General features: G+C 45.4%; 2 protein-coding genes across 2 annotated transcripts; both read left to right on the plus strand.

Annotated features, from left to right (window-relative positions):
* The first annotated feature begins 2,260 nt into the window (after positions 1 to 2,260).
* Positions 2,261 to 3,307, plus strand: LOC113887985 (melanoma-associated antigen B10-like). Its single transcript, XM_027535361.1, has one exon. It carries the CDS (start codon positions 2,261 to 2,263, stop codon positions 3,305 to 3,307), a length of 1,047 nt encoding a protein of 348 aa, XP_027391162.1.
* Positions 3,308 to 12,237: 8,930 nt separating this feature from the next.
* On the plus strand, positions 12,238 to 16,555 carry LOC113887987 (melanoma-associated antigen B10-like). Its single transcript, XM_027535362.1, has 4 exons — positions 12,238 to 12,345; positions 14,118 to 14,353; positions 15,550 to 15,673; positions 15,785 to 16,555. Exons 1-4 carry the CDS (start codon positions 12,238 to 12,240, stop codon positions 16,553 to 16,555), a joined length of 1,239 nt encoding a protein of 412 aa, XP_027391163.1.
* Positions 16,556 to 23,919: the final 7,364 nt, after the last annotated feature.

Raw genomic sequence — 23,919 nt, forward strand, 5'->3', positions numbered from 1 at the left:
TTGGGTACCATCCATAATGGAAGACACTTCAGACTCAAGCCCCACCTCTGCTTTCTAGCCTGGGGGGCAGGGCGGTGGGCGTGGAGAGCACGGGGTGCGTGGGCCGAGGTCCCCGGATGTGCGGCACACTGACTTCCGCCTCCAGAGGTTAGGCAGTGAGACTGTGTGGTGGAAGAAGCGTGGCATCCGGTCGGTCGAGAGAGACGTCCGAGTTTTACCAGGGGTAGAGTTTTACCAGAGTTAAGGTAAGGTTTGAGGGACCCTCTAACTCAAAAGACAGAAGGCCCCGTATGCACTAAAGTTCTGCCCCATCTTGGGTCCTGTCAGACGCTGGTCAGGGATCGTCCGACATATTGCCGACATATTCTAGAACTTAGGAAAATAGTAACATTGGACCAGGGTGTTGGCGTCAAGCCAGCAGCGGAATGCAGGGCCTCTCAGGATCAACGAACAACCCTTTGTGAGTTCGGCGGAACATCCCCTTTCCCATAATAGAGGCATCCCCTGGGTTCCCTGTCGCGGCAGTTGGTCCCGTCAGACCCCACGTATGGGTGACGGCACACCTAATGTCCCGTCTGGCCACTCCAGGAGGTTAAGATACTTGACCAGGGGGATGCCTGTCTCAAGCCAGTAGAGAATGGAATACCAGGCCTGGCCAGGAGTCAATAAATGCCCCTGTTTGCATTTTAGGGGAAATGGCCTCCCCTGAGCCGAGCCTATAGAGCCCCGTCCATGTGGTCAGCCCTGGGTGTTCCTGGCAGGGCCATAAGGTCCACATGCCCCCTCACCTCACCTTCCCATGGGGAGGGGAGTGCAGGGGGTAGGGGAAGTTAGTGGGGGTATGCGGGGGTAAGGATGGGAGTGTTGGGGGAGGGGACCAGGGGGATTGGGTGAAGGGGGTGTTTGAAGAGGGGGCGGGGGTGTGAAGAGGCGAGGGCGGGGTGTTTGGGGAGGGGGCGGGGTGTTTGGGGAGGGGGCGGGGGTGAAGAGGTGGGGAGCAGAGGGGGGAGGAAGGGAGGTGTATAATAGCCTTGGTCTAATGCTAGATTATTCAGGCTAGCAGAGGGAGGAGTCCTTGGGGTGGCTTTAAGTTCAGAACCTTAAGCAAGGACTGTAGGAAGTCCTCCCTTAAGACAAAGAGGGGCCCCACAGAGCGCCACCCTGTTATAAGCCCTGGTGTCAAGCTAAGCAGGGCTGTCAAGCTAAGACATCTCTCACTTTATCCTCAGTGGTCACAGAGAGAAGAGGGTCCTATTACAAGGAATTGATCCAGCCAGGCCCTTCTAGAAGTCATAGGGAGGACTGAAGGGTGGTACACCGAGTCAGGCCCTTCCTCTGTGACCAGCCCTGGGAAGCCCTTCAGAGACCTGTCATACTGAGTCTGCCCCCCACCCCCACTGTATATTCCAAGATACCAGGGGGATGAGGGCCTTGGTTTGATTATTATAGGCCTCAGACCTGAAGAAGGGAAGACACCAGTTAGTCAAGGGGAGGAATTACTATCAGGAACCCGAGGGTTGAGGGGACAACTCATCACAGAACAGAGGGTGTTTCACAGAGCCCTACATGTGATGTCATCCCTGGCAAGAGTTCCTGGTGAAGATATGTATAAGTGAGACCTCCCTAAACTTCTCTTAGGACTTTTCAGAGAGGTGAAGGCCTTGCTCCAAAGGGGTAGGTCTAAGGTCAGCCAAGGGAGAAGTCTTAGGTCCTGCAAGAAACCAAGGTAAGGCCTCTGAGTGAGGGGTGAGAATCCTGATTCTCCTAGGGTGGAGACAGTCCCGGAGAGCTCTGTCACTGCTGCCATCCCAGAGTGATGTCCCCTTTCAGTTCCCCCTCCACGATGTCAGAGATGTAAGGGCTTTGGAGTGACGAGTCAGCGTGAGAGCAGTTAAGCACAGGACCTCGGGTTCTGCCAGAAGTCAAGGTAACGGCCCTGATTGTGAACTGACAGAAACGCCTGCTACTCCAGAATAGGTGAGGCTCCAGAGGGCCCGGACTGGCCAGACTCTGTATCAGCTCCAGTAGGACCCAGGTAGGGCTGGAGAGCTGCAGCCTAAAGGTGAACTCTAGTTACTTCTACACAGTCTTCAGGGGAAAGGCTGATCAGGGAAGAGGAGCCTTATGGGTTTCTAGAGCAGTGCCTGCAAGGAAACCTGCAGAGGGGGCTGTTATCCCCACTGAAGGCTCACACCATTTCGTCCTCTTTCCTCCAGGTGATAGAGTCATTTACCTTCTTTCTCACGTACTGTCAATCATCATGCCTCGGGGTCAGAAGAGTAAGCTTCGCGCCCGTGCAAAACGCCGCCAGGCTCGACAAGAGCCCAGTGATCTGGTGGAAGCTCAGCCCACTGAACCAGAGGAAGAAGAATTCCCTTCTTCCCCATCTCCTTCTTTTGAAGATGTTCCCCAGAGCTCAGCTGCCACTGGAACATCCAGCAGTCTTCAAGTGCCTGGCAAAGTCTGCTCCACCACCACTGTTGCTGCCTCTGTTTCAGATGCAAAATTTAGTGAAGGTGCCACCGATCAAGGAAAGGAAACGCCAAAAGTCTCTCAGAGTAAAGATACCACTGAGCAGTCTTCCAAAGATCTTGTAGACGAGAAGGTTCCTTTGTTGGTGAATTACCTTCTGTACAAGTATCAAATGAAAGAGCCTGTGACCAAGAGAGATATGCTGAGAAAGGTAATCCACAAGCACAAGAATCTCTTCAGTGAGATCCTCAAGAAAGCCTCTGAGCATCTGGAGCTGCTGTTTGGCCTCGACGTGAAGGAAACGGATCCCAACAGGGGTATTTATGTCCTTGTCAATAAACTGGAACTGGGCTGTGATGAAAAGACAGGTAATGACAGAGAGATTCCCAAGACTGGTCTGCTGATGATTGTCCTGGGTGTGATCCTCACGAAGGGCAACTGCGCCACTGAGGAGCAAGTGTGGAAAGTGCTGAATCTGATGGAGTTATATGAGGAGAAGAAGGATCGCATCTATGGGGATGTGAAGCGGCTCATCACCAAAGATTTAGTGCAGAAAAAGTATCTGGAGTACCGCCAGGTGGCCAATAGTGATCCTCCAGTCTATGAGTTTCTGTGGGGCCCGAGAGCCTACTCTGAAACCACCAAGATGAAAGTGCTGGAGTTTGTAGCTAGGATCCATGGTAAAGTCCCTGCTGCCTTCCCATCCTTGTATGAGGAGGCTTTGAAAGATGAGGAAGAGAGAGCCCAAGCTCGAGCTTCAGCCAGGGCTCGTACCGCTGCTTTGGCCCGTGCCCGCACCTGGGCCAAAGCCCACAGCTCTTCCTCCACCAAGTGAAGGCTGAGGAAAATTTGAAGAGAACAGCTAATGTTCTCACTAGTGGAAGGTTGGGGAAGGGCTGGAGAAAAGAGAGTATATAACATGTTTGTGTTCCTGTTCTATGTAGATAAATTTGCATGAATATTGCTCCTTTTAGTAGAAAGTTTAACTAGCTTCAGAATCTGAATTTATGAATAATATAAATCAGACATGTATTGATGTTTATGAGGTTTAAAAGTAAGAGTTTTACTATTTTATAGAATAAATTGGGAAACTTTAAGTCCTATTTACTTATTAAGAACAAGATAACATGTCAATGTATTAGGCATTTCCAAGGAAATGTGAAAAGAAATCAGCAGTAAAATGGCTCAGATCTTTTGAACTCTGTGGGAGAGGAAGAGGGTGGGATGATCTGGGAGACTGGCATTGAAACATGTATAATATCATATATGAAATGAGTCGCCAGTCCAGGTTCGATGCACGATACTGGATGTTTGGGGCTGGTGCACTGGGATGACCCAGAGGGATGGTACAGGGAGGGAGGAGGGTTCAGGATGGAGAACACGTGTATACCTGTAGCGGATTCATGTTGATATATGGCAAAACCAATACAATATTGTAAAGTTAAAAGATAATTTAAAAAATGCATTAAAAAACCCCAAAAAAAAGAAATACAAAAAAAAGTAAAAGGTGATAAAGTTTTACATGCCTTATCACATTTAGTCTGTTCTGTAAAACTAAGAGAGATATAATATACTTGAATGTGTTTACTTTACTTACATCATAATAAATAAGATCTCTTTCACACTGTCTCATCTATTTCTCAAACATTCCGTGAGCAGGCTCTTTGACAGGCTCTAGGCTACTACTGGGGACATCAGGATAAACAAGACCAAGCGTGCCCATAGAATTTTTGAGTCTAGCAACAGCTGTAAAGTAAAGATGGTGAGAGACTCTGAGACCTAAGGACAGATCAAAAGGAAGAGAGGACTTTGGAGGATCCAGACGTGAACAGTCAAGTGTAAACGCTCTGAGGCAAGTGAGTTTGAGAAATGGCAAATCCTTCAATGGGAGTCAGGCTGTGGTAAGCTAGGAGGTAGAGCAAATGAGGGTGTGGGAGTGGTGGGCAAGGGTCAAACCTTCAGAAAGTGGGTCCAGAGTTGAGAGACTAAAGCCTGAAATGGAAAACTCCTTGCAGTTACATTTGAGTCATGGATAAACTGGAGAGAATTCTCCACCTGGAATAAGAATGGAAGGTGACCTGCATCTTTCTAGTGTCCTTTTGTCAGAGCAGGTGAGCACAGCACATGAACTATGTGTTTTATGCCCGTCATGCCCAGGGAATTTCTGAGAAACGGGTGATACTCTATATATATAGACGTGTGTGGTCAGAAGCCACTGTGCTAGCCATCTTTGCTCTGGCCTGGGAGATCGAGTCCACTACATTTGAAGTTCATTTCATTAGGTTGTCTTGTATGCAATTTGGCAAACTCCAGGTTAGGGCTAGATTTTTAATGGGATTGAAATAAATGAAAATAGAGGTGGTTTGAATGGGAAACGGGTTGGAAGGGATGGAAGGAATTGGTACTTGACACAAATTCTGGAATCCTTAAGTTCCATCTAACTGGGGAAGACTCCGGTGTGTGTGTGTGTGTGTGCACACGCATGTGCATGTGGGCTCGAGTGTGCATGCTCAGTCATGTCCAACTCTTTGAGACCTCATGAACTGTAGCCCACTGGGCTCCTCTGTCCATGGAATTCTCCAGGCAAGAATGCTATGGTGGGTTGCCATTTCCTGTTTCAGGGCATCTTCCCCACCCAGGGATCAAACCCACATCTCTTGTGCCTCCTGCATTGGCAGGCAGATTTTTTACCACTGCACTGCTTGGGAAGCCTGAAAAACTCCTTTACACAATAAATAACCTCAACAACTTATATATTAGTTTTACTTGTTAAGCATCATATTAGTTGATTTATTGTGCCATATCATGCTGCTGCTGCTGCTAAGTTGCTTCAGTCATGTCCAACTCTGTGTGACCCCAGAGACAGCAGCCCACCAGGCTCCCCCGTCCCTGGGATTCTCCAGGCAAGAACACTGGAGTGGGTTGCCATTTCCTTCTCCAATGCATGAAAGTGAAAAGTGAAAGTGAAGTCGCTCAGTCATGTCCGACTCCTAGCAACCCCATGGACTGCAGCCAACCAGGCTCCTCCATCCATGGGATTTTCCAGGCAAAAGTACTGGAGTGGGTTGCCATTGCCTTCTCTGGTGCCATATCATAGGGTTCTGCATATTCTTGGTCATTTCGTGGATTAAATAGACCATAGAGCAGATTTTGGTAGGATCTGGGATCAAAATAATAATAGCAATAACTGCAAAAGACCCAATACTTGACAGACACCATGCCTGGTGCTTTCATGTATTACATATATCCCAGGAATCCTACACAGCAAGGCCTATCAAACTCACTTCATAGAAAAGCCTCACAGAACTTCACAATTTTCCTGACTTCACATGGCTCATGAGTGTCAGAACTGGGACTAGACCTCTGGTCTGAATTCATTTAGGGCCTTCACTATTACACTCCTTGAATGAAGCAGTTTTGTCTCTTAGTTCAGTTCTAGTCTCAACACTCCACAGTGTCTCTCAGGCGATGAAATGAAGGACCCTATTGCCAATGTACTACCCCATGTATAATAAATGAAAATGCAAATTAAAAACAATACAGTCTAGGCTCTGAACTTAACTCACCTAGGCTCCTCCTGCCATTCCCCCCCTCCAGAATTCCCTGGGAGCTGACTCTGCCCTAATCAAGCACTTTCAGAAATAACATCACTCTTGCCCTGCATCTTTCTCCTGTCACAGTCTGGATCCTGACCTGCTGTCTAGTATCCTTTCATAAGGCTGCTCTCTCCTCCCAGTGGAACAAAAAGCCCAGAATCACTTGCCTTTTCCCTGACTTAGGGCCTCCCAACCCCCTGCAGATGTCCCCTGTCTGTCCCATCCCTGACTATGAACCTCTCTGATAACAATAGCCCCATTCATGTGGCTACTTCGACAGTGAAGTTTAGACATGGGTTTCCCTGGTGGCTTAGACGGTAAAGAATCTGCCTACAATGTGTGAGACCCAGGTTCACTCCCTGGGTCAGGAAGATCCCCTGGAGAAGGAACTGGCTACCCACTCCAGTATTCTTGCCTGGAGAATCACATGGACAGAAGAGCCCAGTGAGCTAGAATCCATGGAGTCACAAAGAGTCGGACATGACTGAGCGACTAACACACACACACACACACACCCATCTGGTTTAGGCACTTCCACTAAAAGTTTTTTTTTCCAGGTTGACTTGTGAGTAGAGTCTGGTTTGACACGGGATCTACAGGTTACTGAAAGATAACCCTAAAGTTAGGGAAAAGATTTTAGAGAGTGGATGAAGTTAGTAAGAAAGGAAATTTTAACCTTGGATTTATTTGAGACTGACCACTGAATCCTTACACTGAAGCATGAGCTTAACTAAGTGGCCAAGAACCAAAGCTTCTTTCCTAAGTGGCAGGATGAGGAAGGACTAAGGAAATCACTGTGTAGCAACCATCTGTAGGAACTGCATTACCCCAAACTCAGATTTTTAGGAACATTTAGTATGTTTTTATCGCAGACAAATGGCCATAAGTTAAGGAACTTACAACGACACACATTTATCTCATATTTCTGTAAATGAGAAATATGGGTTGGCTGTGCTGTGGTCATTGTTCAGGGTTATGCAAGCCCAATTCAAGCTGTCAGAGTCTGGGTTCTCACTGGGAGGTACTGAGAAGAATCGCATTCCACACTGACTCAGGTTGCTCTCAGAATCCAGTTCTAAGAAGAATTCACTTATTTGTAGTTATAAGAATGAGGCTATCTCCTTGCAGACTATCAGTTGGAGATGCCATAGTTCCTCTAGGCCTTTCTTCAGTCCTTGCAAATGGGCCCCTGATTCTGAAACAGCACATTGAATCTGTCTCTTGTGGTTCATGTAGTTGAATTGGGCCCACCCAGATAATTCAATATAACCTCCCATTTTTAAGGTTCATTCCATAATTTTTATTACACACACTAGCTACCTTTGGCTATGTAACATGACATATTCACAAATTTCAGGGTAAGGTTATGGGCATTATGTGGAACAACTATTGAGTCTAACACAAAGGTAGAAAATGTCTTCTTGGTGGAGATACCAGCTTTAATAAGAAAAAAAAAATGACCATCATTCTTCTACCTCTTGTCTGTATCTGCCCCAGAGGGAAACTCTGATTTTCCAGTGTGTCAAAGACACCTGTACACGATTCAGGCATGTTCAACAGGTGGTGAATAGCAGGGACTCGAGTATTATTTTTTTTCATGCAGCAGAAGGAAGAAGGAAAATAGTGTATTGAGATTACAGAGATTACTGAAAAGGTCAGTGCAGAAAGGTGCTAAGAATGAAGAAGGGTGCACCTCCCTGCTGAGATTTACGAGATCCTTTTGAAAGCGGCTGTGAACCTATATTTGAGAACATCAGTCACATACTGGCACTAGAAAAAGTTACTGATTTGCAAGGGAATTTGATCTCAGAAAATCCTCCAGGAATGACAAGGGCTACAGTCATAACAAATTTTAATAGTGGCTCTTTTTTGAGCAGATACTGTATAACAGTTAATGGGAACATCTGCAAGTGCTCATTCACTTTGTGTCCCGCTCTCCATCCTTGGTTCATATGAAGACTACATGCTCAATCACTTATAGTTAAGAATGGTCATGTGACTATCCTTGACACTGAAATATGAGTGGAAATATACTTGTCACCTCCAGACCCAGGTATTTGAGAACCGGTAGGCCAACTCCAGGACTTGGTGGCTCAGATGGTAAAGAATCTTTCTGCAATGCAGGAGACCTGGGTCCGATCCCTGGGTTGGGAAGATCCCCTGGAGGAGGGCATGGCAACCCACTCCAGTATTCTTGCTTGGAGAATTCCATGGACAGAGGAGAGGAGCCTGGCAGGCTACAGTCCATAGGGTCACAAAGAGTCAGACATGACTGAGCAATTAATACACACACACACACACACACAGGACAACTCCATGCTTATTTCATTCAGCAGCAAACGTGGAGAGCCTGTGTTGAGATGTGGTAGCTCATGATGGAAGTGGCCTGGATCCCTGAGTTATCTGACAACATAGACCCTCTCCTCCACTGCCAGTACCCAGCAGATTTTATGTGCACAAGAAATAAAATTTATGTTAAGCCATTCAGAAATCACTTCTCTTATCATATCTTACAAAAACTTTATCTGAGTAATACACACCTACTATTTCTGTTATGTTTATTTAAATATCTTAACTACAAAGGAAATAAGGACATATATTCTTGTTTCCAAAACATTCTAACAATAGGAAGAAATCACAATTATTTTTCCTTACCACATTCCTTAAAGATTCATCCCTGCCCAGTGGTAATTGCATTAAAAATTCTGTGTAGTATTTTAACATTTATTCCGGGCCAGTCTTACATACCTGTGCTAGAAATATACACTGTGGGTTTTAAAAATACATATGTAACACTATCATAGATAGTATTATCATAAATATCTCACTATGGTTCTGACTTGTCCTTGTCACTGAATAAAATGAAGGTGGGATCTTTCTGTGAGAGTATATATAGATCACGTTACTCTTTACCTACTCCCTGGAATTACAAAGTATGTATGTGTCATGATTAATCTAATTATCCTCTTCCTGATACACACACAAGTTGTCTCGAATTTGCTGTTTTGATTAATAGAACTGATACCAACATCATTGAACATAAATTTTTGGGTAAATGTGCATGATTTGTCATATGAAAGACATACAAAAGTACAATTAGATCAAAGTGCTTCCTTCGAGTGTGATGATAGTAAATTTTTATGAATATTGCTGATATTCTGTTCCAATAATGCTATACCAAATTATCTTCTCACTTATTTATGTATGTGAATAAATTAAGCACTCAATGGAATTTTATTTCATCAAGCTTTTAAATTTGGGGCAAACTTTTGATTGAAAATATATCATCTCATGTTACTGTAATTTGTATTTTCTAAATAGATTTTTTTCTTAATAGGTTGAGCAGAAAATTAATTTTTTCCTTCACACACCCATATAAAGCAAAATTTCTTCAGTGATATCTTAAGTACCAGGATTCCCCTAGGTGCATGCTTTACAAACTCTGATATGCCAAGTAAATGTTCCCTTTACTTTGAGAAGCAAGGATTTATCAGAATGACTGTGTACCAAGAAATGAGCCTGGACAGAAAAAAAACATCACTAAATGAGTGAAGGGCATCAGGAGGATGTTGGGATGGGTGATGGTGGGATCAGAGGAGTAATTTCCAGAGTCTGAGAGAGATCAAATATTGAAACAAGTCCAGAGAGCCCAGGGCAGCTGAAAGTCAGGGAGCTGTATACAGTCAGGGAGCTGTCACCAAAAGGTAGAAAACATATAAGAAGGAGAGAAGGTAGAGAATCTGGTGGAAGGTACTGGACAGTTTACATGGAAAGGCTAGGGAATCTCTCCATCATCGTCACCTTGAAGTTGTAGAGTGTTCTGAGTGGGTAGATACACTGGATGAAACGACCAGTTGTTCAGTTGCTCAGTCATGTCAGCCTCTTTGTGACCCCATTGAGTGCTGCACACCAGACTTCCCTGCCCTTCATCATCTCCCAGAGCTTGCTCAAATCCATGTCCATTGAGTCGGTGATGCCATCCAACCATCTCATCCTCTGTCATCCCCTTCTCTTCCTGCCTTCAATCTTTCCCAGCATCAGGGTCTTTTCCAATCAGTCAGTTCTTCCCATCAGGTGGCCAAAGTATTGGAGCTTCAGCTTCAGCATCAGTCCTTCCAAAGAATATTCAGGACTGATTTCCTTTAGAATTGAATGGTTGGATCTCCTTACAGTCCAAGGGACTCTCAAGAGTCTTCTCCAACACCACAGTTCAAAAGCATCAATTCTTTGGCACTGTTTTCTTTATGGTCCAACTCTCACATCCATACATGACTATTGGAAAAACCATAGCTTTGACTAGACTGACCTTTGTCAGCAAAGTAATGTCTCTGTTTTTTAATATACTGTCTAGATTGGTTATAACTTTTCTTCCAAGGAGTAAGCATCTTTTAATTTCATGGCTGCAGTCACCATCTGCCGTGATTTTGGAACCCAAGAAAATAAAGTCTGTCACGGTTTCCATTGTTTCCCCTTCTATTTGCCATGAAGTAATGGGACTAGACACCATGATCTTCGGTTTTTCGAATGTTGAGTTTTAAGCCAGCTTTTTCACTCCCTCTTTAACTTTCATCAAGAGGCTCTTTAGTTTCTCTTCGCTTTCTGCCATAAGGGTGGTGTCATCTGCATGCCTGAGGTTATTGATATTTCTCCTGGCAATCTTGATTCCAGCTTGTGCTTCATTCAGCCTGGCATTTCACATGATATACTCTGCATATAAGTTAAATAAGCAGGGTGACAATATACAGCCTTGAGGTACTCCTTTCCCAATTTGGAACCAGTCCATTGTTCCATGTCCAGTTTTAACTGTTGCTTCTTGACCTGCATACAGGTTTCTCAGGAGGCAGGCATGCCTGATACCTCACCCTCCCTTAGAATGCCCCTACCCACTATTAAGCAGAGTATAGCTAGCTCTCCTGTATCACCCACTGAGTGATGTTATTGACAGAATGTGGGAAAGTACATCTCTTCACTACCCTGGTGGTTCTGTGCAGTCTTGCCAGTGTCCCAGGCTGAGAGCTGTCTTGATGCCTGACACAGACAGCTATTTCTCCCCTGTGTATGTGGCCCTCCTGCTGCTGAGGCTGAGGCTGTGCAGTGGATGGGATTGGCTGGTGATCCAGATCAGTTAAAATAGGGCAAGTATTACCAATGCGTAGAGAAAAGGGTATGCAGCTACAAGGAAGGGGGAAAATGGAGAAGGAATTCCTTCAGGATAATTACCTCAGTGACTGGGAATTAAGACTGAGTGTAGACATGCCTTGAAAAACAACTCTGGTGTTATTTCCAGCTCAATCTGCCTCCATGGTTCCTGATTTCTTTGCACACCAGAGGGCAGAAGCACTCTGGCTGTGTTTGGTGGTCTGTGTAGCTACCAGCTACTGACTGGAGTAGGGTGCTGGTCCACAGTGCAAACATTTAGAAGACAGATGGATAACCATTGTAGTTGATGTAGTTCATTGTTAAATGCACTGGGGATGACAGATATATGTGGAGTCCAAAGCTATATCTCTCTCATGGTAATAATCCCAATCTAATAGAATTAATAATAAAAAGATTCTAAGCCAGCCATTCCTGAAATCATCACATGATCTGCAGTAAATATAGTAAAATCAAACTTGGCAGTGATAACAGTGACCAGCCTGTCAGTTTCAGGCCAGCAGATAGAGGAATCCTAGGTTCTAACAAAGGTGAGGGCTCTGAATGAGGTCAAAGGGACCAGCCATTTCAGAACAGGAGGTGCCACCGTACAGAGGCCCATCCCTGTTGTCAGATTTGGGGATCTCCAGAAAGGGTGACTGGAAATGGCTTCCCTTGCATTCTGTCTCTGGTGTTTAAGGGATGTGAACACTTTGATCTGAAGTGGGCAGCATCAGGTCAGCAGAGGGAAGAGTTCCTGCCTCTGCTTGGAGTTTAGGTAAGGTTTCTGATTGAGTCTGAGGGGACCCCACATCCCAGAAGAGAGTGGACCCCAGAGCCTCACCCCTGCTTTCTTTCCTGACAACTTCTGTGCAGCAATTACCTAAAGTAGTCCCTTCTGAGTTTCCTCTCTGGGGACTCAGAAGGTTGAGGGCATTGCACCTGGGCAGCTCAGGGAAAGGGAGAGCAGGTCCCAGGCACCAACATAAGTAAAGATGATAATTTTGTTTGATTTCTGGGGGGACCCCAGAACATGTGGGCAGCACAGTCGTCTGTTCCTGCTGTCAGCTCTGGAAGGCTCCAGTATGGCTATGAGGTTCAGAAGTCCCTTCATCTCACCCTTCGAAATCTAAAGAGCCATGTGTGGGTGGTCTTGGTTTAAGGCTAAGTATTTTTTTGGGCTCCAAAATCACTGCATATGGTGACTGCAGCCATGAAATTAAAAGACGCTTACTCCTTGGAAGGAAAGTTATGACCAACCTAGATAGCATATTCAAAAGCAGAGACATTACTTTGCCAACAAAGGTCCATCTAGTCAAGGCTATGGTTTTTCCTGTGGTCATGTATGGATGTGAGAGTTGGACTGTGAAGAAGGCTGAGCGCCGAAGAATTGATACTTTTGAACTGTGGTGTTGGATAAGACTCTTGAGAGTCCCTTGGACTGCAAGGAGATCCAACCACTCCATCCTGAAGGAGATCAGCCCTGGGATTTCTTTGGAAGGAATGATGCTAAAGCTGAAACTCCAGTACTTTGGCCACCTCATGCGAAGAGTTGACTCATTGGAAAAGACTCTGATGCTGGGAGGGATTGGGGGCAGGAGGAGAAGGGGACGACAGAGGATGAGATGGCTGGATGGCATCACTGACTCGATGGACGTGAGTCTGAGTGAACTCCGGGAGTTGGTGATGGACAGGGAGGCCTGGCGTGCTGCAATTCATGGGGTCGCAAAGAGTCGGACACGACTGAGCGACTGAACTGAACTGAACTGAACCAAAGGAAGGATACACAGTATCAGACAGGAGTTTAAAAAAAAAAAAAAGACGAAGAGGCCCCTATGGATCGACCCCATAGAACTCCCCTCCCCCCACCCCTTTCACCCATCAGTCCTGGGAGGCCCCAGGCAAATATGGCCGGAAGTGGTACACTCTGATATCTTCCGTGGGGGTTTCAGGAAAATGAAGGCATTGATCTGAGGGGAGCAGTCTCTTGAATGCTGAAGGAGGCACCCTGGGCTCTGCCTGGAATTACAGCAAAGATCCTTAGTTAGATGTGAGGGTACCACCCATCACAGACTGGAGAGGCTCCCAGAGTCCCACTCCTGCCATCAGCCCTGAAAGGATTCAAGCAGGAATCATCTAATGTAGCAACCTCCAAGAACCTTAAAATTCCCTCTGAGGGGACTGAGGTGGGTGAGGGCGGTGGGACCAGGGTATCAACTCAAACCAGCAAAGGGACGGGAAAGGAAAGGCGAGGACCCTGGGCAAGGTCTGAGGGAACCACCAGCCCGGAACTTAGAGGACCTCGCAGAGCCCGGTCCCTTCTGTCTCCAGCTGGCGGGGAGCCCAGGTGGGGCAAGAATTTGACCTAGGACCACTTCCGCCCGTGTTGTCTGAGGGGCCCATTCGTTGAGTCCAGGGAGAAGTTCCAGGCTCTGCCGGGGATTACGGTAAAGCCGTTGGGAGTGAGGGGACTGGTCCATCTAAATTAAACATGTTTTCAAAGAGTTTTGCCCTGTTCTCGGCCCACCCTGGGAGAACATGGGACAGGAATCATCTGGCGGAGGGACCTCTAAATAGCTTTGAAATTTCCCGAGGTGGCAGTGGGGGACGAGGGCACTGAGCAGGGTGTTGGTTTTGGTTCAGAAACAACAGCCGGACCGGTCCCAGGCCCTAACTAAGGAGGTGGGGTGGGGGTTGGGGGGAAGTGGGTGGGCGGGGAGGTGGGGGTAAGGGAAGGTGGGAATGGGCGAGGTAGGCGGGGAGGTGGGAGGGTGGGGAGACGGGGCGGGGGGGGGCGGTGAGGGGGCGGTGAGGGGGCGGGGTAAAGGCGCCAACACTGAGCGAGGTCTGAGGAACTACACTCCAGACCACAGGAGGCGTCCTACTAGAGCCTGCGCCTCTCTAGCACTTTAGGCCAGAGAGATTGCGGCTTCCGGTCATGAGGTGCCTGGCTGCGTGCATCCGGCATCCGGGGGAAGTGAATGCATAAGAAAGGAAGGAAGGCAGCCGCAAGGCAGGAAAGGGAGGAGCTTCCTGGCCTTTCGGCATTTTACGGTGCAGTTGCCGGGTGAGGTCTCCAGAACACCTGCCCCACGACGAAGCGGGCCTCACCAAGCCCCTCCACTGCTGTCAGCCCAGGGCAACCTCGGGTAAGGGGGTGAGGCCGAGGCATACCCTCGCGTGCTCCTCGGGCGGTCTCTGCAAGGCAGAGCCTGGTCCAAGATGGCGGCCACGTGGTCCTTTCAAGGGAGGCAATCCAAGCTTTTCCAACAGTGTCTGTGAGGGCCCCGAGTAAGGACTGCAGGAACCACCTGCCTCTGAACAGTGGGGGTCACAGAGAATCCTATTCAGGCCATTATCCCCGACGGTACCTGGGGCAGGAAAGGGAGGAACTTTCTGGCCCTTCGGCATTTTACGGTGCAGGTGCCGGGTGAGGTCTCCGGAACACCTGCCCCATGACCAAGCGGGCCTCACCAAGCCCCTCCACTGCTGTCAGCCCGGGGCCGCCTCGGGTAAGGGGGTGAGGCCGAGGTATACCCTCACGTGCTCCTCGGGCGGTCTCTGCAAGGCAGAGCCTGGTCCAAGATGGCGGCCACGTGGTCCTTCCAAGGGAGGCAATCCAAGCTTTTCCAACAGTGTCTGTGAGGGCCCCGAGTGAGGACTGCAGGAACCACCTGCCTCTGAACAGTGCGGGTCACAGAGAATCCTATCCAGGCCATTATCCCCGACGGTACCTCGGGCAGATGGGTTAGACTGGGGCGTCCCTAACCACCTCCTCAGGCCTTTCAGGGATTTGAGGGTTTGCCTTTGAGTATTGGTCTCATGTCAGCAGAGGGAGGAGTCTCAGGCCCTGCCAGAATCCAAAGTGAGGGCACTGAGCGAGGACTGAGATCCCTAATCACCCAAAGATGGAGAGGGTCCCACAAAGCTCTGCTGGCTCTTTCTTCCCTGTGCATCCCCAGGCAAGGGTAGTCCAATGAAGTTCTGCTCATTTCCACTTCTGGGGTCTCAGAGTGATAAGGAATTTGAAATAAGGGGACAACATCAGACCAGTAGAACACAGGAACGTCAGGTCTTGCCAAAAGTGAAGTGATGACTTTCTGTTCCCTAACTCAGAACAGAGCCACTGTTCTAAGCCCCAGTGAGCCCCAGGTGGATCTGGGAAGTAGGAGCTAAAGCACACCTTGGTTATATCCAGCGAGTCCTCAGGGCAGGGGCAAATGAGAGAATAAGGGGCTCGCAGGACATTGCCCTCAAGGAAACTTGTAGACCCGGCCTTCAGTAGAGGCCTAGACGGTATCTATCTACCTGTTGACATGGCCCAACAATCTCATCTTTCCTTTAGGTCACTGAGTCACCTGCCCACTTGCCTGCTGCCTTCGTTGGAAGTCATCATGCCTCGGGGTAAGAATAGTAAGCATCGTGCCCGTGAGAGACGCCACCAGGCCCAAGTTGAGCCCCAGAATCTGGTAGGTGCTCAGGCCATTGTGGGAGTGGGAGAAGAGTTCCCTTCCTCTTTATCCTCTTGCAAAGCTATTTCCTAAAGTTCACTTATTGCTTGGTCATATTGCAATCCACAGGGTCTTCAGAGAGCCACAAGTACTTCCACTGAGTCCATCCAAAGAGGCAATATAGATGAGAAGGTGGTTATAATGGTGTATTATCTGCTGTATAAGTATAATATGAAAGAGTTTATTAGCAAGGCAGAAATGCTGAGAGAAGTGATCCAGATGTATAGGAATCACTACCTTGAGATCCTGCAGAGAGCTGCTGAGCACATGGAGATGATCTTTGGCCTTGACCTGAAGGAAGTGGATCCCTACCGGCACATCTACATCCTTGTCAACAAAATGGAAGTAAGCTGCGATGCAAGGCTGCTGAATCGGATCGAGATTCCCAAGACAGGCCTGCTGATGGCTGTTCTGGGTGTGATCTTCATGCATGGCAATTGTGTTAGTGAGGAGCGAGTCTGGCAAACCCTGAATGTGATGGGGTTATTTAGCGGGAGGAAGCACTTCATTTTTGGGGAGCCTAAGAAGCTCATTACCAAAGATTTAGTGCAGCAGAAGTACCTAGTGTACCGCCAGGTGGCCAATAGTGATCCTCCATGCTATGAGTTCCTGTGGGGCTCAAGAGCCCACGCCGAAACCACCAAGATGAAAGTGCTAGAGTTTACAGCTAAGATTCATAATATGGTCCCCACTGCCTTCCCATCCTTGTATGAGGAGGCTTTGAGAGATGAGGAAGAGAGAGCCCAAGCAAGAGCTTTAGCCAAGGCTCGTGTTGCTGCCCTGGCCAAGGCCCGCTCCAGTGCCATAGCCAAAAGTTCCTCCCGCTCCAAGAGAGTTTGAGGCAGATTCCTTACTTTGTTGTTAAAAAGAAGTTCATGTTCTAAGTAGTAGAAGGTTGGGGCGGGGCTGCAGACAATACTGTGCATAACATATTTGTGTTTTTGTGTTCTATGCAGTATCTTGGAAAGTTTTAAAAATATTGTTCCTTTTAATAGAAGATTTAAGTAGCTTTGTAATCCAGATTTCTGAGTGATATTGTTCAAACACTGATGCTATGGGTGAGATCTAAGAGTAAGAGTTTTATTATTTTGTATAACTGGAAAAGTTCTACCTTACTTAGTAATTTGGAATATGATAACATGGCAATGGATGAAGCATTACTTCGGAAATATGAAAAACTCAGCATTGTAATAGTTGTGGTCAAGAAATTAATAAAGATAAAAATTCTTGGTTTCATTTATTACTTTTAGTTTGTTGTTTCATAAGATGATATATATACATATAGAGAGAGAGAGAGAGAAAGCTGGATATATTTAGCTTATTCAAGAACGTAGCAGAAATAATATTGTAATAAATAGACTTCTTTTTCAGTGGCCCATTTTTTTGTCTCCAACAATAATTAGACATCTAATCTTTGCAAAGCTCCCTGTTAGTATGGGGAATACTAAGGTGAACAAGAACCATTCCTTCTTATAGAATTTTAAAGTCTTGGAGCAGCTATGTTGTAAGGAATATTGTAAGATATCCCCTACAACTAAAAGGACAAGTCAAAAGATGGTGTGAGGACTTGGGGGTTTTAATCATGAGTAGTCTAAATACCCTGTGGCAAAGGGGTTTGAGACCTTGGGAAACTGCAAGTCCTTCAGTGGGAGGTAATTTTAATTAAGCTGGGTGGTGGGTCACGTGAGTCTGAGTGGTAGGCAGAGACTAAAATCTCAGATGCTCTGTCTCAGATTAAAAGACTAAAGCCTGGAATAGAAAGCTGCTTTTAGCACTTACTTCAAGATCATGTACAAAGCAGAGCAATCTTCACCTGGGGCAGGAATGGAAGAGGTCCGGTGTTCTTTTTCCAGTGTGGGAGAACACAGTCCACAAAATAGGTGATTTGTGTATATTATAACAACTGTGTTACTTATATGAGGTGGGGCTTCCCTGGTGACTCAGATGGTAAAGAATCTGCCTGCAATGCAGGAGACTCGGGTTTGATCCCTGGGTGACGAAGATTCCCTGGAGAAGGGCATGGCTACCCACTCCAGTATGCCTGGAGAATCCCATGGACAAAGGAGCCTGGTGGGCTATAGTCCCTGGGGTCACAAAGAGTCGGATATGACTTAGTGACTGAGCATGCATGCATAGTGGGTTTAGTGGTTTTATATGAGGTGGGATGCTCTGAAGCCACTGTGCTGGCAGTCTTTGCCCTGGGCTGGGAGAGACATAGTCCATCCAATAAATGGACATTTTAATTAAGTTCTCTGGAATGTAATTTGGTAAACTCTTTAAGAACTAGATTTGTGATGGAGGTAAAATAATTGCAAAGACAAGTATCTGGGATGGAAGGGAAGATACAAGGGAGGGATGGAAATAAACTCTGACACAAATTCCAGGAGTTTTGAGTTGTATCAAACTGGGTAGAATCACCCACACCAGAAATAAATAGCCTAAGAAAAATTATATAGCAAGTAACTTAGTTTAACATGCTAGACAACATATTGGCTGATTTCTTGTGCCATATCCTAGAGAGCTACAAATTCTATGTTATTTCCTGGATTTAAGAAAAAAAACGGGGGGTCTGTAGGTTTTAGGGGGAAAATAACTACAGTAATAACTAAAATTTAGCAAAATCCAATCAATGCATGCCAGATACTGTGCCAGTGTCTTATATAAGTCACATTCCAATATTCCTATTTACATGAATGTATGTGAACCAAGAGCAAGAAGACTACTTATCAAATCCATTTCACAGATGAAGAATCTAAGGCTCACAGAATTTTGCTATTTTCTTCAGTTCACCTGGCATGTAAGTGACAGAGCTGGGACTAGCACCCTGATCTGAATTCCTCTACAGCCTACACTGTTCCACCACTCACAACCTGAGGCCAACTTCCTATCTTTTAATTCATGTCTCTTCTCATTGCTGTATGGTATCTCCTGGGAAATACAAAAAGACATGGTACCAGATCCAGCCCTTTCCAAATGACATGACGCTTCCCGAGTTTTCCCCAGTGTACGCTTATGTCCGTATCTGGATCCTGACCTACTGTCTAGCTCTCCCCTGCTTCCTTTTGTAAGGCTGTACTCTGCTCCCAGTGGAACAGAAAGCCCAGAATCACCCACCTTTCCCCTGATTTAGAGCATTCCAACTCCGTGCAGACATCCCCTATCTGTCCCATCCTCAGCATGGAATCTCTCTGAAAGCGGCAGCCCCAAGCACTATTGTTAAGCGTGGAGGTGAAGTTTAGAAGTCTGCTCATCTGCTCTGGGTGCTTCCACCATACTCAAAGTTTTTTCTCCAAATTGGCTTATGAGTAGATTAGGCACAGGATCTTCTGGTTCTTCCAGAGACAGTAAAGGACAAAAGCCTGGTGCACTGCAGTCCATGAGGTTGCAAAGAGTCAGACACAACTTAGACTAAACAACAAAAATAAGGTTTTAGAAGGCAGATGAGGTTAGAAAAAACACAGAATTTAATCTACTGACTCATTTGAGGCTGGCCACTGAATCTGCACACTGATGAGTAAGCTTAACTAACTGGCCAAGAACAAAAGCCTCCCTTATAAGTGGTGGATGAAGGACCAAGGAAGTCACTGTGTCACAACCATCTGCAGAGACTGGATTCTAACAGACCCTGTAGCCCTTCCAGGAGGTTATGCTAGTATTCCACAAATTGCCACAGATTTAGCAGTCAACAACAAGACACATTTATGATCTCACATGTCTGTGAGTGAGAAATCCAAGTTGCTTCTGCTGGTTTCTCTGTTCTGGGTTTCACAAGGCCCAAGTTAAGCTTTCAGCTGCCAGACCGCTCCTTAAGTGTTCTGGGAAGAATTTCCTTCCAAAACCATTCAGGTTTTGGCAGAATCTAGTTCTTTGTGATAATAATACCAAGGCCCTATTTCCTTGCTGACTATTAGCTGGACCTGCCATAGTTTCTCCAGGCCTCTCCCCAGTCCTCACATGTGGGCCCATATATTTTGAGTCAGCAATTAAACTGAATCCTTCTCATGCTTGGCATTTCTCTAACTTCCCTGTCTGCTGCATCTCTCTTCTGCAGCAAGCCAGAGAAAGTTCTCTGCTTGTTAGGTGTCATGTTATTAGATTTGGTCTATCCAGGTAATCCAGTATCTTTATTTGAAAGTTGGTTGCATAACCTTACCAAATCTGCAAAGTGCCTTTGGCCATGTAACATAACATATTCACAGGTTTCAGAGATAAGGGTATGGGCATCTTCATGGAGCAATTATTCAGTCTACCAAAAATGCAGAAAGTGTCTCCCCAGGAGACATGCCACCTTTCAGAAGAAAAAAGAAAAAAAAAAAAAAAAACCATAATTTTCCTGACTCTTGTCTGTATCTGCCTCAGAGGAAAACCCTGGTTTTCCACTGTGCCTAAAGACACCTGTACAAGCGTTCAGGCATGTTCATCAGGTGATGGGCAGCAGAGGCTCACTAGTTGTGATTTTTGACCATGCAGCAAAAGGAAGAAGAGAAGTCTCAGTGGATTGAGACTACTCTAAAAGTAAGTGCAGAATGGTACTATTTAGTGACCAAAGGTGACCCTTCCCTGCTAAGATTTACAGTGTCATTTAGAAAATTGGGAGAAGGCGATGACAGAGGATGAGATGGTTGGATGGCATCATCGACTTGATGGACATGAGTTTGAATAAACTCTGGGAATTGGTGATGGACAGGGAATCCTGGAGTGTTGCAGTCTATGGGGTCATAAAGAGTCATACACAACTGAGAGACTGAATTGAACTGAACTGTATCTGAAAACATCTGTCACATAGTGGGCACTAGAAAAAGTTGGAGTGCTTCAAGGCAATTTTTGCTTTCTCAGAAACTTCTCCAAGAATGAAGAGGGCTTTTATATACAAATTGTAAGTGTACTTTACTGATAATCTCCTACTCTGTTTGTGGAGAGACTATAACGTGCTCATCACATTTGTCTTGCTCTGCTCCCTGGACACATGGGGACACTGAATTGTCCAGTCCACTTGTGTTAGAAAGGATTTTGTGATTACCCTTGCCACTGACATATGAACAGAAAGATGTTTGTTCTTTTCAGATCAAGGCATTTGACAGTGTGCTACCTCGATGCTTTCTGTTCAATTCAGCAGCAAACATGCAAAGTCTGTGTTGAGATATGGATCTGCATGGTGGAAGCAGCCTAGATCCTTGGGTTACCTGACAGCAGAGACACTGGCTAACTCAAGGCAAGCTTTATGTATAGGACAGAGAAACTTTTGTAGTGTTGTAATTCAGGTTTCAGGCTTCTTCCTACATTCCTGCTAGCTGATACCACATGAATAACATACACTACTATTTCTGTTGCCTGTCTTATTTAAATATACTAATTACAATAGAAATAGTGCATATGTTCTTGATGTTAAAAATTTTTGAAAAATATGGATAAATCCGAATCCCATTCTTTATTTCAATCTCTAAAATTCAGTCTTATGCAGAAGTAACCCTAATTTTTAAATGTTGTATTTACATTAAAATATATTCTGGGCTTTTTTCTTACATAGTATAAAGTAGGAAAATTCAATGTGAGTTTTTAACATGCATGGCTAATAATGTATGTATTATTTTGCTACTCATCCTTGTCACTTAATGAAATGAGTGCAGGATCTTTCCATGAAAGCAGGGATAGATCTATCTCACTCTTCTACTTCCAAAAATTCTAAAGTGTGTATGTGCCATAATTGACCATTCTCCTTCTGATGGGCGCATATGTTGTTTTCCATTTATTGCTATAATTAATAGAACTGATACCAGCATCATTAAATATAAGTTATTGGGCAAATGTGGCTATTTTCTTATAGGAAAGACATAGAAATAAACATTGGATTGAGGTAGAAATACTGTGTTGATTGTAAGTTTTTATGAATATCACTGCTATTCTGTTTAAATAATATGTACCAATGTATACTTTCACATATTAATGTATGTGAGTATCATAAACTCACAGGCATTTTATTCAATCAATTTTAAACATAGGTCAATCTTTTATGTGAATATATATCCTCAATGTTATTTTGTATTTCCATTTTCTAATTATTTTTTGAAAACTATCACTCATTAATAAATTCCTCATCCATACAAAGCAGGATTTTTGCAAAGTATATTGAGTACTGGGCTATCTCTGGGTGTGTGTTTTTAAATTCTTTGTCAGTAAGATTCTTGCCAATTACTTTAAGAAGCAAGGATCTGGTTAGAATGACTAGATCCCTGAGAAGAGTCTAGACAGGATATCTTCAACTAGTAATGCCAAGAAGGCATGGTGGGTAAAGAAATTTCCAGAGTCCATGAGAAGGGTGACATACTAAACCAAGTCCTGATAGCCCAGGGCAGGCTGGCAGTCAGAGTTCTGAATTCGGAGTTCAGCACATAGTGGTAAAGGGAACAAAAGGAGAGAACATGTGGAACCTTGGAGGGTCGTGGACAACTTCTGCGAAAAGGCTTGGAAAATCTATGAATCATTATCAGCTTAAAGTTTTAGAGCAATCTGAGTGGGAAGATCTACTGGTTGAAATGACTAGAGATATGCCTGATACCCCTCCCTACCTTAGAATCCTCCTTGCTCACCGTCAGGCAGAGTACAGCTAGCTCCCCTGTGCCATTCAGTGATACTATTAACGAATATTGAGAGATACTGAGAGACGTACCCCTTATCACTCCTTTGGTGGTTCTGTGCATCCTGGCCAGTGTACCAGAACTGATAGCTGTCTTCATGCCTGATGACAAAAGCCATTTTCTCTGTGTACAGAGCCCTTGCAGCACTGAAGCTGGAGCTAGAACATTAAAAAATAATCTAGATGCTATCCCCACCTTGGGCTTCCCTGGTGGTTCAGACAGTAGAAAAGCTGCCTGCAATGTAGGAGACTTAAGTTTGATTGCTGGGTTGGGAACATCCCCTGGAGAAGGGAATGGCTACCCACTCCAATATTCTTACCTGGAGAATTCCATGGACAGAGAAGCCTGGCAGGCTGCAGTCCATGGGGGGTCACAAAGAGTCGGACACAATTCAATGACTAACACTTACCTACTTACTTATCCTTACCTTAGACTGCCTCCCTGGGCTCCTGAGTTCTTTGCAGCTGTAACGCAGATATCTGTTCAGTGGTCTGTTGCCACCAGATACTCTCTGGGGTAGACATATGGCCCTTGGTGTATAAACATTTTACAGATTGGGTAGAGAGAATCACTGCAAATAATGCAGATTGAAACTTTGGGATTGACATGTCTGTACATGCTCAGTCATGTCTGACTCTTTGAGACCCTATGGACAGTAACCCACCAGGCTCCTCTGTCCATGGGATTTCCCAGGCAAGAATACTGGAGTAAGTAGCCATTTCCTTCTCCAGGCGGTCTTCCTGACCCAGGGATCGAAACTGCATCTCCTGCATTGGCAGACAGATTCCCAGGTGGCTCAGTGGTAAAGAACTGGCCTGCCAGTACAGGAGTAGCAAGAGACACAAGTTTGATCCCTGGGTCAGGAAGATCCCGTAGAGTAGGAAATGGCAACTCACTCTAGTATTCTTGACTGGAAAATTCCATGGACACAGGGAGCCTGGTGGGCTACAGTCCATGGGGTTGCGAAGAGTCGAAGACAACTGAGCACATGGACAGGCGCATGCACACACACACACCTGGGAAGCTCACTGAACCTATTGATACTTTATTAGTAGCAAAAGTCCATACCTCATTCAGTTTTCCTTCATTTTTTCCCCTAATGTCCTTTTTCTGGCCCAATATCCCATCAACAATAGTACATTGCATTTAGACATAACTTCTCCTAGGCTCCTCTAGACGTGACAGTTTATCATATTTTCCTTATTTTTGATGACCTTGACAGTGTATTTTTAAGAAGGTCCTACTTTTGGTATGTCTTTGATATTTTTCTCATGATTAGACTGGCATTATGGGTCCTGATGAGGAAGGCCTCAGGAATAAACTGTCATTTTCATCATATCAAGGATACATTATCAACATGACTTAACAACTGATGATCTCACCTTGTTCACCTACCTAAGGTAGTGTTTGTCAAATTTCTCTACTGTATAATTACTCTTTCACTCTCCTTTCCATACAGTACTCTTAAATCACTATGTTCAGCCGACGCTTAAGGGGTGGGGGGTTATGCCCCTCTCCTTGAAAGTGGAATAGCTATATAAATTGTTTGGTATTATTCTCTACATAAGA

The sequence above is a fragment of the Bos indicus x Bos taurus genome, chromosome X, assembly GCF_003369695.1.
Source record: "Bos indicus x Bos taurus breed Angus x Brahman F1 hybrid chromosome X, Bos_hybrid_MaternalHap_v2.0, whole genome shotgun sequence".
Classification (NCBI taxonomy): domain Eukaryota; kingdom Metazoa; phylum Chordata; class Mammalia; order Artiodactyla; family Bovidae; genus Bos; species Bos indicus x Bos taurus.

Excerpts from the sequence above, each read along its gene's own strand:
- LOC113887985 (XM_027535361.1), top strand. The coding sequence starts at position 2,261 with ATGCCTCGGGGTCAGAAGAGTAAGCTTCGCGCCCGTGCAAAACGCCGC.
- LOC113887987 (XM_027535362.1), top strand. The coding sequence starts at position 12,238 with ATGTGGGCAGCACAGTCGTCTGTTCCTGCTGTCAGCTCTGGAAGGCTC. Across the intron at positions 12,346-14,117 it reads TTCGAAATCTAAAGAGCCAT|GCCAGAGAGATTGCGGCTTC; the intron begins GTGTGGGTGGTC and ends CTAGCACTTTAG. Across the intron at positions 14,354-15,549 it reads TCAGCCCAGGGCAACCTCGG|GTCACTGAGTCACCTGCCCA; the intron begins GTAAGGGGGTGA and ends TCTTTCCTTTAG.